This window comes from Bicyclus anynana, chromosome Z, assembly GCF_947172395.1.
Source record: "Bicyclus anynana chromosome Z, ilBicAnyn1.1, whole genome shotgun sequence".
NCBI lineage: Eukaryota > Metazoa > Arthropoda > Insecta > Lepidoptera > Nymphalidae > Bicyclus > Bicyclus anynana.
The window spans coordinates 14,426,732-14,439,728 of NC_069110.1; the positions used below are offsets into that span (position 1 = coordinate 14,426,732).

The 12,997-nt window shown below is 38.6% G+C and overlaps 1 protein-coding gene across 1 annotated transcript in view; it reads left to right on the top strand.

The window, feature by feature from the left end:
• LOC112047829 (dynein axonemal heavy chain 6) overlaps window positions 1-12,997 on the top strand; it is a 104,683-nt gene that overhangs the window by 18,017 nt on the left and 73,669 nt on the right. The window contains exons 20-32 of the mRNA XM_052890818.1: window positions 224-370; window positions 487-740; window positions 1,134-1,252; window positions 1,728-1,901; window positions 2,704-2,863; window positions 3,463-3,608; window positions 4,337-4,488; window positions 5,139-5,331; window positions 5,731-5,870; window positions 6,845-7,030; window positions 7,776-7,931; window positions 8,609-8,836; window positions 9,661-9,881. Of these exons, the coding sequence (XP_052746778.1) occupies window positions 224-370; window positions 487-740; window positions 1,134-1,252; window positions 1,728-1,901; window positions 2,704-2,863; window positions 3,463-3,608; window positions 4,337-4,488; window positions 5,139-5,331; window positions 5,731-5,870; window positions 6,845-7,030; window positions 7,776-7,931; window positions 8,609-8,836; window positions 9,661-9,881 (2,276 nt within the window). The remainder of the gene's footprint in view (window positions 1-223; window positions 371-486; window positions 741-1,133; window positions 1,253-1,727; window positions 1,902-2,703; window positions 2,864-3,462; window positions 3,609-4,336; window positions 4,489-5,138; window positions 5,332-5,730; window positions 5,871-6,844; window positions 7,031-7,775; window positions 7,932-8,608; window positions 8,837-9,660; window positions 9,882-12,997) is intronic.

Genomic DNA, 12,997 nt, shown 5'->3' on the forward strand with positions numbered 1-12,997 from the left:
ATCAATCTAGGGGACCTCAAATATAATGGATATGGGGATAAATCAAAGCATCGAACCAAATTTTCTCTAAATGCATCTATCTCACAAGATATTTCCAATACCGATCTTGTATTTTCATAAGTTAGTTCTTTCACTTTTAGTAGAGCATATTAAGCTGCAATAAAATATGATGATTCAATAAGTAAAAGTCAAACTGAAATAATGATTGAATTATCTCCTTTAGGGTCTTAAAGCTCGTGGTAACGTCGAAGATTGGCTTGGTAAAGTAGAAGAGGCGATGTTTGCGTCGGTAAAACGTTGTATGAAATTCGCTTTACGTGACTACATGCAACGACTGCGTGTAGATTGGGTCTCATTGCATCCCAATCAGGTAATAATGCGTCATCAATGATCATAACTATTATGATCAGAACAAAGTTCTCAACATTAAGTTATTATTGGAAAAGAGTAGTCGTATGAGATTTTTATACTAATCTAAATTACTAGGTCGTTCTTGCTGTATCTCAAATGATGTGGGCAAAGGGTGTTCACGAAATATTCGATCTGGAGATTCCATTGCGCATTGACACCGGTCTTTTGAATTATGAAAAGAAATGCATATCTGACCTGAACGATCTGGCTGCACTCACGAGAAAAGACTTGAGCTCATTGTTCAGGAAAGTTCTGTGCGCTCTGATAACAGTGGATGTACATGCTAGAGATACAATCTCCCAAATGGTAGATAAACATGTACAGAAAGCGTAAGTAAAAAATATCAATACAATATATAAATAAAATTTAAGAGTATGTTTGTGATTTCAAGATAACTGTGTTTTCTCAAGAGCTTATAGTTGTTTACACGATATTAAATCACAATCAAGCTTTTTCAAAATGTTTGTTTGTCTGTCTATTATCCGTGATAATCTCTGGAACGGCTTAACCGATTTGAACGGGACTTTTACTGGTAAATAGAGAAGGTTATTGAGCATGATATATGCTACTTTTAATCCCAGAAAACTCCACGGGTCCCGCGGGATTTATGAAAAACTGAATTTCACGCTAACTAAGTTGCGGGCGTCCGCTAGTACTATACTTATTAGTAATATTCATAGTCTATCATAACAATGCTGTTAATACATAGTGACCTTTTTTAGCTTGGATTTCGAGTGGCTCAAAATGATTCGCTATTATTGGGAGGAGGATATCGACAACTGCGTCGCACGTATGTCCAGCTCGATGTATATTTACGGGCACGAATATTTGGGAGCTGGAGGTTAGTTATCAAAATTGCATCAAATTATATATATTTCGGGCTAGTCATCAACCTCATCTTCATTATCAGCCGATGGATGTCCACTAAACATAGACCTCTTGCATGGACCTCCAAGCACAACGGTCTCGAGCCGCCAGCATCCAGTGGCTCCAAACCCGCTTAATATCTTCGGTTCACCTAGTAGAGGGTCGACCAACACTGCGCTTAGCGGTGCGGGGTCACCATTCCAGCACCTTGGGACCCCATCGTCCATCGGCTCTTCGTTTCGTTCATCGTTCATCGGCTTACGGGCTAGTATAATAATTGAACTAATAAGAAATCACAAGTAAGATATCATGCAATCCTTGTGAAGTCTATTAATTTTTTTATTATAATTTTCTTCTGTACCTAATACTTTTTATATTTTTTTATACACAAAATTGAGAATTTCACTACATGTATGTATTTTCAACGTCTATCCCTACTCGTATCGCAGGTGTGCTGGTGATAACGCCATTGACAGATCGTTGTTACCTGTGTCTGATGGGAGCTTTACAATTGGACCTAGGGGGCGCCCCTGCAGGACCCGCCGGTACAGGGAAGACGGAAACTACAAAAGATCTTGCTAAAGCACTCGCTATACAGTGCGTGGTATTCAATTGTTCTGAAGGTAATCAATTTGCTTAGCAATCATAACCTTTTTTTTTTAAAAAAATATTTGCCATATCTTTTTTTAATCATAACAATTTTTTTTTTTAAATATTTGCCAAATCTTTTTTTTTTAAATATCACCAATATTCCCAATCCCCTCCATTAGTCGGGAAAGACTGTGTTAGGAGTGGGTACGACAATAGACGAACGGGCGGGGATCGTACCACCACCCCTTGGTGATGAGTCCGACCGCTCTTACCGTTGAGCCATTGAGGCTGTAATTATAGTCCAAGATTCGAAATAGACCATCTTTACTCATTATTTGGCACGCCGATTCTCTTCCAACAGACGCTAACGCTTCGAAAATTAAAATAAATGCATGTACAGCTCGTGCGGATTACCTTGACACTTCGCTCGAATGATGTTTGTACTGTGGTTGGTTTGGTAGTCAGGTGTTAATGTATAACGTCCGTTCGCTTCGCTCGATCACACTTTTCGTAACGCTCGCGTCACGCATTCACTAGCGGACACCCGCGATTTCGTCTGCGTGGAAATCGGTTTTTCACAAATCCCGTGGGAACCATGGATGTTTCCAGGATGAAAAGTAGTCTATGTGTTAATCCAGAGGAAAATCTATATCCATTTCAAATTACAGCAAAATTACGCTTCAGTAGCCGCCGCTTAAAGGAGAAACAAACAGACACACACAAACTTTCGCATTTATGATATTAGCGAGATAATTTCTGCCAAACCTTCGATTAATCTATTCAATTGCTACAAATTTGCTACAAATTCTTATTCAATAAAATTGTTTTGCCTAGGTTTGGATTACAAGATGATGGGACGGTTTTTCTCCGGATTGGCAACATCTGGTGCGTGGTGTTGTTTCGATGAATTCAATCGGATCGATATTGAGGTGCTTTCTGTGATCGCTCAACAACTCATCACTATCAGGAATGCGAAAGTTGCAAAACAAGCGCGGTTAGTTTATGTCAATTACGCTGGATTTATCTGGTCTGGTCTGACGTGTCGTGTCGTGACGCGTCAGAACATAATCGGTATCATACATTTTGTATGGTAACGTTTACGCTTATGTGTTGTGACCTGTCGCATACTAAATGTATGAAACCGACTCAGTTCTGATGCGTAATTAATGAATGACAGTACTACAATTATTCATATTATGAATAATGAATATAAAACATTTTTCTATAAAATGCACCAAATTCTAAAATATAGCATAGCTTACACAAAATGACAGCTACTGTCTTTAACAAGTGCTGTCATTCATAAATTACGTTGAGATCTTATTACCTATATATTATATATAGGACCTATATAAAACCTAAAATAAATTATGACGTAGCCAAGTTTACGTTTTTTAAAATGCAAGGAGAGAGAAAGGCGTGTGACGGAATTATTTGAATTACATAAATGTTTTAATTTTGTAGTTAAAAAAATAATAGTTATGCAATTCGGCTCCTATGGACTCATCAACGCTTTGAAGTTCTAGGAAATACTCCTGAGCGTCCTATAAATAAATAAATAAAATGTGGCAGTACAAAAACAATATGTTTCAGATTTATGTTTGAGGGGCGTGAAATTAAACTAGTGCGAACATGTGCGGCATTCATTACTATGAATCCAGGATACGCTGGCCGCACAGAGTTGCCGGACAATCTAAAGGCGCTCTTCCGTCCTATATCTATGATGGTACCAGATTACGGTATGGACTTTTCTCTCATACATAAGCTTCCTTCACCTTCACCAATTTGATAACTTTCTAATAGTACCACTACTACAGAACTGATAAAACAAATTTGATTTGGACAAAAGAAGTACATAACCATAGAACATTAACCTTGTTCAGCACTTAACCTTGTTCTTATGTCCGTGTATATAAGAACTAGTTGACGCCGCGCGGTTGCACCCGCGTGGTTCCCGTTCCCGTAGGAATACGGGGATAATATATAGCCTATAGCCTTCCTCAATAAATGGATTATCTAACACTGAGAGAATTTTTCAAATCAGACCAGTAAGTAGTTCCTGAGATTAGCGCGTTCAAACAAACAAACAAACTCTTCAGCTTTATAATATTAGTATAGATACGTGGGAAAACACAGGCACACGTATCTAAACAGCAACTCTGTTTTATATATAAATACTCATAATTATTAACAATATACTAAAACACAAACATTTTTTGTTATTTTTGTCTGTATGACAGTTTGTCCAGCATAATCTCTGAAACGGGTGCAATGAATTTAATTGGTGAAACTGAAAGATGAATACGGCAAAAGGCGTGTCTGAACTAATTAGTATCTACAAATATATATGAATATGAATAATAAATATAAATATTTTTCTGTAAAATGCATGGTGCAATGGTGCATTCTAAAATTCAGCATAGCTTACACAAAAAGAAAAGCCTTGTTTAAATGTTACTTATTTTAGCTTTGATCGCGGAAGTTATCCTCTACTCGGAAGGGTTCGAATCATCGAAAGGACTCGCTAAGAAAATGGTGCAAATGTATAAATTGTCTAGCGAACAACTGTCCAAACAAGACCATTACGACTTTGGTATGAGGGCTGTCAAAAGTGTTCTTGTGAGTACAACCTTTTCTTCACTTGTAAGTAGCTTGTGAATTTCTACATTGTATGAAGTTGAAAATGTATTTGGCGCTAGACATAACATAAACATATCAATAAGTGGGTTTTTCATTCAGAAAAGCACTAAGAAATAAACAAAATAAACAAAGAAAACAATATGAACACAATGAATAAAGAGCAAATCGATATAAATATATCTACTTATTACCTACTCTATAACTTTTTTACGTAGTGAGTCCATGACTTTACAACGATGATTGTAAAGTCATGGACTCACTCCGATTCTCTTTCTACGATCGCAAACGCTTCGAAAACTATAAAAATATATGGGAATGACAGATCTTGATCACGTACCCTGTCGACAGCAAATGTCATTCCTATACATTTTTCTAGTTTTCGAAGCGTTTGCGATCGTAGAAAGAGAATCGCTGTGCCACTTGGCTACAGGGGATGTACTCGATAACGCTTTATTTATTTTTACAAAGGCATCTTCTAAAATATTTTCTATAATTAACTTTCCATTTTAACAAAAAAACATCACAAATTTACGCGGATGCTATGCAGGTATTTCAAATATAAAGCTAGCTAAATACCTACAGGTAACTCTTTAAAAGCCTTTCACAAATAATATTCTATTATATATTAGGTAATGGCTGGAGCCTTGAAACGTGCGAGCCCGGACCAGCCTGAAGAGATGACTCTGCTATGCGCACTAAACGATAGTAACTTGCCCAAGTTTTTGGCTGCGGACGCTACACTCTTCGCTGGCATATTGTCGGACTTATTTCCAGGGGTTTCTCTTCCGGTGCGGGACTATGGCATCATGGTGGATGTGATCAGTAAGTTCTATGGTGCTGATAGACTTGAGCATTCGTGGAAAAGTTACAACACAGAGAAATACGAGCATTCTATCGAGCGTCTGGCGATTATTTTAGCGAGCAGGTTTGCTTGGAGCTTTTTGCCGAGCTAAACTTCTGTAATTTTTTTGCCAAGCATCGAATAGAGGGTTCGCTACAATTCTCAAGATGTTCGTAGCAACATTTGGCTCCATGCTTGGCATGGTTCGTTGTTCAGTTTGACAAATGTAAAAACGGCGATTGTAGATGTTCTGTTATAGGTGAATGGTCAAGTCTACAACAGCATCTATATATGTGGTATTTTTTAAGTAGGTAGTTAAAAATATTATTAAAAAAAGTAAAAATTGCAAAATATTAATCATACTTTTTCACGCGATATAGAGGAGATATTGCTGGAGAGGAAATTGCAAATAATGGACTGTCAGATTCTCAAAGTTATTCAACTCCACGAAACTATGATCGTGCGCTGGGGCGTGATGCTTGTTGGACCCACCGGTGGCAGCAAAACTGTTGTACTACACGTTAGTATATCTGATTAACATAATAATTAATTAATTAAATAAATAAATATACTTAAACAAAAAATATATGAATGAGACGCGACGAATATCTTAGCATTCCATGGATTCACCGTGCGGGTGCCAGGTCCATCGCGTGGTAGAGAGAAAAACACAAGCAAAGTCCAGGACTTGTGACTACTGGATGTAGGGTTAAGGAATTCCTTGACGATCTATCAACACTCCCCTTCTCTGCTCGTGTTGTTCTCCCTACCTATCCAAATTTGGTAAGATCCTATTAGAGCAGCTTTGGATACCCGTTCTAATATAGAACTAGCAGCACTTCTAGAGAGGCCAAGGTCTTTAAGCAAGTTATAGAGAGATTTTGCTGGTAATCCTCTCGCACCTACTTCTACGGCGTACAGACTAACTACATAGCCATTTTTAGTTAGTTCATTTCTTAGATCATAATATTTATTCACTTTAAACTTCGGAATGTTAGTCTCCCACGGCACAGTAAGCTCTACAAGTACTATTCGCTTTGTTTGTTTGGACAAAAGGAAAATGTCTGGTCTAGATCTCGAAATAGCGACAATACACTACACACAAAACAAACACTATTTTTTTTACATGAATTTTTGACAGATGCAATAGCGTGTAGCGTATTCGGATGTGTATTTTTGCTCATTCCATAAAATATACTTTTTTCTTATAGCTTTATATTTTCTTATATGCCGGTGGGAGGCTTCAGCCGTAGCTAGTTACCACTACTACTTACTGGTCGTGTAGAAACCGAGAGGTTTGTGGATTTTCATCATACTCCTACAAAGTTAGCCCGTTTCCATCCTAGATTGCATCACACTTGCCATCAGGTGAGATTGTAGTCAAGGGCTAACTTGTAGAGAATAAAAAAAGCTTAATCTGAAAAACACAATATATTTTTTTAATGTTGGCAACTTACTTAAACTACGATGTGCTGTAAATATAAACTATTACAGGTATTGGGAGACACTTATACGCGGTTAAAAGAGCAAGGAGTGGAAGGTCCGCAGTATAATATAGTGCACAAATATATTATGAACCCAAAAAGTTTAAGTATTGGAGAGTTATACGGAGAGGTTAATCTGCAAACTCTAGAATGGCACGATGGTATACTACCTTTATCACTCAGAACCGCTGTACAGGTAACTACTCGATTAATCGACCTTAAAATTAGCCGAACTATTGGGCAAAACTTCCCTCCTTCTAGCAGGATGGAATAATAATTATGTTAGCAGGCTATTAATGCTTAATTCCATAAGGATTATTTTTTCTTTAATAATGTATCACATGTTAATAATAATCTGGAAAAGGAAAAAGTATCAAAATACTTGGATTAAATATAATAATATAATTATAAAATACCATCTGGAATGTTGAGTCAACTATTATTGTTCCGATAGTCGTTTCAGTCAATGGTCTTATAGCGAAAAGCTTCGACCAACATCTTAAGAAGCTTTCGCTTAACGGTACGATCAAGAGTCGGTTACAGGAGGCTGTGGTTCTTGCTACGGCGCAAATTTGAAATGCAACAGTGCTCGATAAAAAAGCATCATGTTTTTAAAACGCTATCGCGTGAACAGTTACTTGGGAATGCATTTGTTGTATTTGAACGCTTTTTTAACGGGCAGGGGGTAGGTTCGTCGTTATCAACCCATATACGGCTCACTACTGAGCTCGAGTCTCCTCTCAGAATGAGAGGGGTTAGGCCAATAGTCCACCACGCTGGCCCAATGCGGATTGGCAGACTTCACACACGCAGAGAATTAAGATAATTCTCTGGTATGCAGGTTTCCTCACGATGTTTTCCTTCACCGATTGAGACACGTGATATTTAATTTCTTAAAGGGGGTAGGTTACTAAATAACATGTCTATCTTACATTTTTTAGAGTGAAACCACAGATCACCAGTGGCTCATTTGCGACGGTCCAGTAGATGCCGTGTGGATCGAGAACATGAACACCGTGCTTGACGATAACAAAATGCTATGTCTCTCAAATTCGGAACGCATAAAACTTACTCCCTACGTACACATGGTATTTGAGGTACGTAGAAATAGGCTCACTATAGTCTCTATGTATACTTTAATATAATAAAACTGTGTACTTCTCTTTCTCTTTCTTTGAAGGAAGTATTACGTACTAGCTTCTCTAACTACGTATGACCTCTGCCTCCGATTCAGGAGGATGTCCATGTGTGGGCATGCACCTCCAACTTTTCAGTTGTGTGCATTTTAAAAAAATAAATATGAACTGTATCAAACGGTGAAGGATAAACATTGTGAGGAAACCTGCATACCTGAGTATGTTCTTGATTCTCTGCGTGTGTGAAGGCATTGGGCCAGCGTGGCGGACTATTGGCCTAACCCCTCTCATTCTGAGAGGAGACTCGAACTCAGCAGTGAGCCGAATATGAGTTGATAATGATGAAGTAGTTGATTGCCTCGTCCCTAGCAGGTGACCTGTAACGTGGAGACCAGAACTTTACTTTACAAGATGCCATCCCATTTTCATTGTGGTAAAGATATAATGTATCATCTATGGGTAAAGGGGTCGGACTCATCACGAGAGGTGGTGGTTCGATCCCCGTCCGCTGGACTATAGTGGTACTCACTCTTAACACAGTTTTTTCCGACTGATTGGAGGGGAACGGAAATAGTGGTCATATTTAAAAAACAAACTTCTAAAGGCAAACATTTAAAAAAATAAAGTTCTTGTTAAAGGTGGCAGACTTAGCTCAAGCATCACCAGCTACGGTGTCTCGATGCGGGATGGTATACATTGACCCTAATGAAATGGGTTACCTACCGTATGTAAGGTCATGGCTTAATGAAGCGGTGGAGAAGAATCTCTTCACGCAGGAGAATTGGGAATTTGTATATGAACTCTTCAAAATGCTCGATGTTGGAGTTGGGCACGTTAATAGCAAATGCAGTGTTGGTATTAAACAGGTGAGTTAGATGACCCATTAAAGCGTTGCGTTACGTTGCGTCGCCGCAGCGTCGATGCTGCGTCGTTTTTCATACATTTTAAACTAGCAGACGTCCTGCGGTTTCGCCCATGTAGTTCCCGTCCCAATGAAAATAGCCATAGCTTATGACACTGGTAAACAAAGTGGATTTCTATTGGCAAAAGAATATTCAAAATCGGTTAAGTAAATCGCGGTTTTACCCGAGTATTTCCCGTTCCCATAAGTATACACGGGGCAAAATATACCCTTTGAATCTCACAAATAAAGTGGCTTTCTTGTGTTAAAATTATTTTCAAAATCGGTTTAGTAGATCCAGAGATTACCCCTACAATACCACAAGCTTTACCTCTTTATTATATTAGTATCTTAATATATGTATAAATGCTAAAGAGCATTCATCACGAAATCTCGAAAACCTCTTGACGTATAAAGATGAAATTTGGCAAGGAGATAGTCTATTGCTAGTAGGTATCCCGCTAAGAACGGATTTACGATTGGGCCGGATGAAAGAGGTTTAGGATTTTAAGATAAAGTGTTTTTCCAAGTGGTTATACGAGTAGTTATTTACATGATAGAAAACCACAAGCAAGCTTTTTTAAAACATTATGTATGAACCAATTTTAAAAGGTTATTCACTGAAATATAGAGGAGGTTATAGAGCAACATTTTTCCCACATTTATTCCCAAAAAAAACGCATTTTTGGATTTGTGGAAAACAGAATTACGCGTACGAAGTTGCGGGCGTCCGCAGTTTCTGCGTTTTCTATGTTCTGTGATTCAAACAATTTCTGGTTATTGTTATAGGTGGATATAAGTAAGGTAGCGACTCTATGTTGCCTGCTTGGTGCCTTACTAGGAGAGCCAGGCGACAGATTCAGTGATAAAGCCGCCGTCAAAGTATATATCGCACATTGTTTCATCTTTTGCTACGTTTGGAGTATTGGTGGAAATATCCTTGAAATGAACCGCAAGGCTTTTGAAGAGGTCATCAAGAGGCAGTTCGAGGTGTTTGAAGAAGCTGAATAGTAAGAAAGCTTGCCGTTTAATACTCTGTCTCTAAGTACTTACTTTCAAGTTATAACCTATATATATTATAAAGACAATACGTCCTCCCCGTCTGTCTGTCTGTTCGCGGTGAACTCATTGACTTTCGTGCGGTTCTACCAACCGATAGAGTGATAGATGAAAAAGGTTAAGTGTATACCTTAACCTTTTTGCTTGAAATATGATGATAATTGTTGCTTGGTTTCGGATAAAGTCAAGCCTGGGAGCTTTAACAGAATAAGCTACCTTAAATACATAGCATAAATATCCCTTTCTAATCTAATCTTTCAAGATAATTAAATATACTCATTTCATCTTCCAAAAACCACAAAGCCCTAAAAATGGTTGAAGTTACTATTATAAACTCATATGTAAATGACTTCTTTACGCTTCCACTTTTTAACACTCGACTAATCATCATGAAATTATGAAATCTAAATATCTAAAAAAGCGAAAAGTCACTCGTCACGAAATATCGAAAATCGCTTGACGTGCAGAGATGAAATTTGGTAGGGAGGTAGATTATAGTTAGTTAACGCCCGCTAAGAACGGATTTTATGTCAGTCCCGGAATAAGGAGGTCTAAGGGCGGACGAAGTCGTGGGCGTCCCGTGTCCGCTAGTTTGTATATACAGGGTGCTCGGGAGTATTTTCCATAACTTCAAGGTGTTGACTAGACCACTTATAAGAACCGAACTGCATAACTAATATTATTTAACTAAACAAAAAAAAGTTTTCCGTTTTCATACAAAGTAATTCAAATGAATCCGACTATCCATGTAACACACGCCTTTATCTATCTGTATATTCTCAAAGGCTTTCTCATAAAAATACAGTTGAAAATGAAAATTTGCAGATCACCCGACAGTCTTAATCTTAATCAGCTAGATTAACGACTTCCGAGAAATTCTGTCCATGGTAATAGGAAAACGCCGTAATCTTTGATAGCTAATTGATTGGATTATCGGATTTTTATCGTTTTTATTAGATAATAACTAGCCGACCCACTCAACTGTCGCTTCGACAGATAGCCCTCATTCCTCAGATTTCCAACGGACGTTAAAAAAGCGTTCAAATATAGTATGAAGTTAAATGAAGGTCTATTTCCAACGCACAAAATTGAAAATGCAACACTGCTCGAAAAAAAAGCCGCGTGTTTTAAAAACACTGTCGTGTGAACATATAGTTGGGAATGCATTTGTTGTATTTAAACGCTTTTAAACGTCCTGTTAGTCTCGAGCTTCTCGGTGTTATAAAAAAAAAACACTTTATTACTTGAAACTGAGTTAATTTCGGCTAATTACCAGAACGACTGATTGTTAGAGGCAGAGCTACGGTTTATATAGCAGATATATAGCTGACAGAAAATTTATATCTGTGTCACAGCTCTGCGTTGTGAATATGGAATTTAGGGATGTAACAGTCCGTTAAAAAAGCTCTCGTGCGAATGAGGCTAGCAACCAATCGCAAGAAAGCTGTCGACGACAATTAATAGAGTTTTTAATCGATCTACTTTCTATCTTTTACAGAGATTATAACCATCTCAATCACGTTGACTTTCAAATAAAAAATCATCATAGTTTAAATAGATGCTACGATGCTACATACATACAATTGCACAGATAGGTACACAGACAGATACCTAAAATTAATAACACAACTTTTTAAATCGGTGAATAAAACAGTATACTGTTCTCGATAAATTTTACAGCTTTAACTAAATATACAAAGGCAAAACACAACGGGTCGAGGCATTTTCTACCTGTTGATGGTTTTCTAAAGTTCCCGAATTTATCCTTCACTCGTTGTTGTTCTTGAACTTTATGAATCTTTACAGTATTTTGCGTTAAAAGACGTTTGTATTGACGACATCTCTGGCACAGTTGGTAGTCCAGTGGTCTCAACGAGGAAGTTGGTGATTAGTGAACGCCAAAAAAGGCTTCGCTAAATCGCCAAAATAGCTAAGACCCGTGGACTGTAAGCGAGGTCTGGCTGACTGATAAGACATGGATAAACTCACTTATTCTTTCTCCGGTCTGGTGCAGCAGACGACGGCGATTTCCACCATACTTTGAAGAGCGGTGTGGCGGGCAGTAATTAGTTTAGGGACACCGATTCACTATATAGCACACAGAAACATTAATAGGACTTGTTAATTAATTGATCACAAGGATTCATGTCCTTTCGCGGTTTGTTTGTCCTTTAGCGGGTGGCGCGCAGTAAAACTCGCGCGTCTAGCGTTGTGCGAAGGCAGGCATGCGTACAATTACGACGGAGTAATCGGTAGGGGACAGACAGGGATAGCGGATACCTAACAAGGATATTTTTGGAAGTCGGGGAAGGATAGTTTTCTTCGCGTTTTAAAATCGCCCAGAGTCGTCAATAATTTTTAAATAGTCCCTGGTCTGGTCTGGTGGTAGACATTGGACGTGACTAGATACCACCCTACCGGCAATGACATCCATCCAGGCCGAGGGCCAAGCGATTAAACATTCCGGTACGAAGCCGCATAGATACCGTCAGAGGTATGGGTAGAATTAGTAGTGGCGCCTTTGACGGCCTATGTGGTGTGGTGGGTTTACAAAACGGAAGTCCTGGATTCGATCCCCGGCTGGGCCGTTGGAGGTTTTCTTAATTGGTCCAGGTCTATCTGTTAGGAGGATTCCTATTTACCCACCGGCAAAAACGTACTGCCAAGCGATTTAGCGTTCCGGTACGATGTCGTGTAGAAACTGAAAGAGGCGTGGATTTTCATCCTACTCCTAAGAAGTTAGACCGGTATGAGATTTTAGTTAAGGGCTAATTTGTAAAGAAAAAAAAAGAATTGACTTGAGCCTGTTCCAAGTAAACTCGCTTCCATTTTAGACTGCATCTTTTACCATCAAGTGAGATTGCAGTCAAGGGTTAACTTGTCAAAGAATATAATTAAAAAAAAAAGTGTGTCAGCTCCGATGCACACACAGATCGACTGTCTAAATAGGTACATTGCCCCGCAGCATACACTGTACATCTCAATACTAACGCCTGAAAAGTGAAAAGTGCGCAACCGAGGAGCAGCATACCGTGGTGTGAGCGCTGCCGCACGCATGTGCATGCTG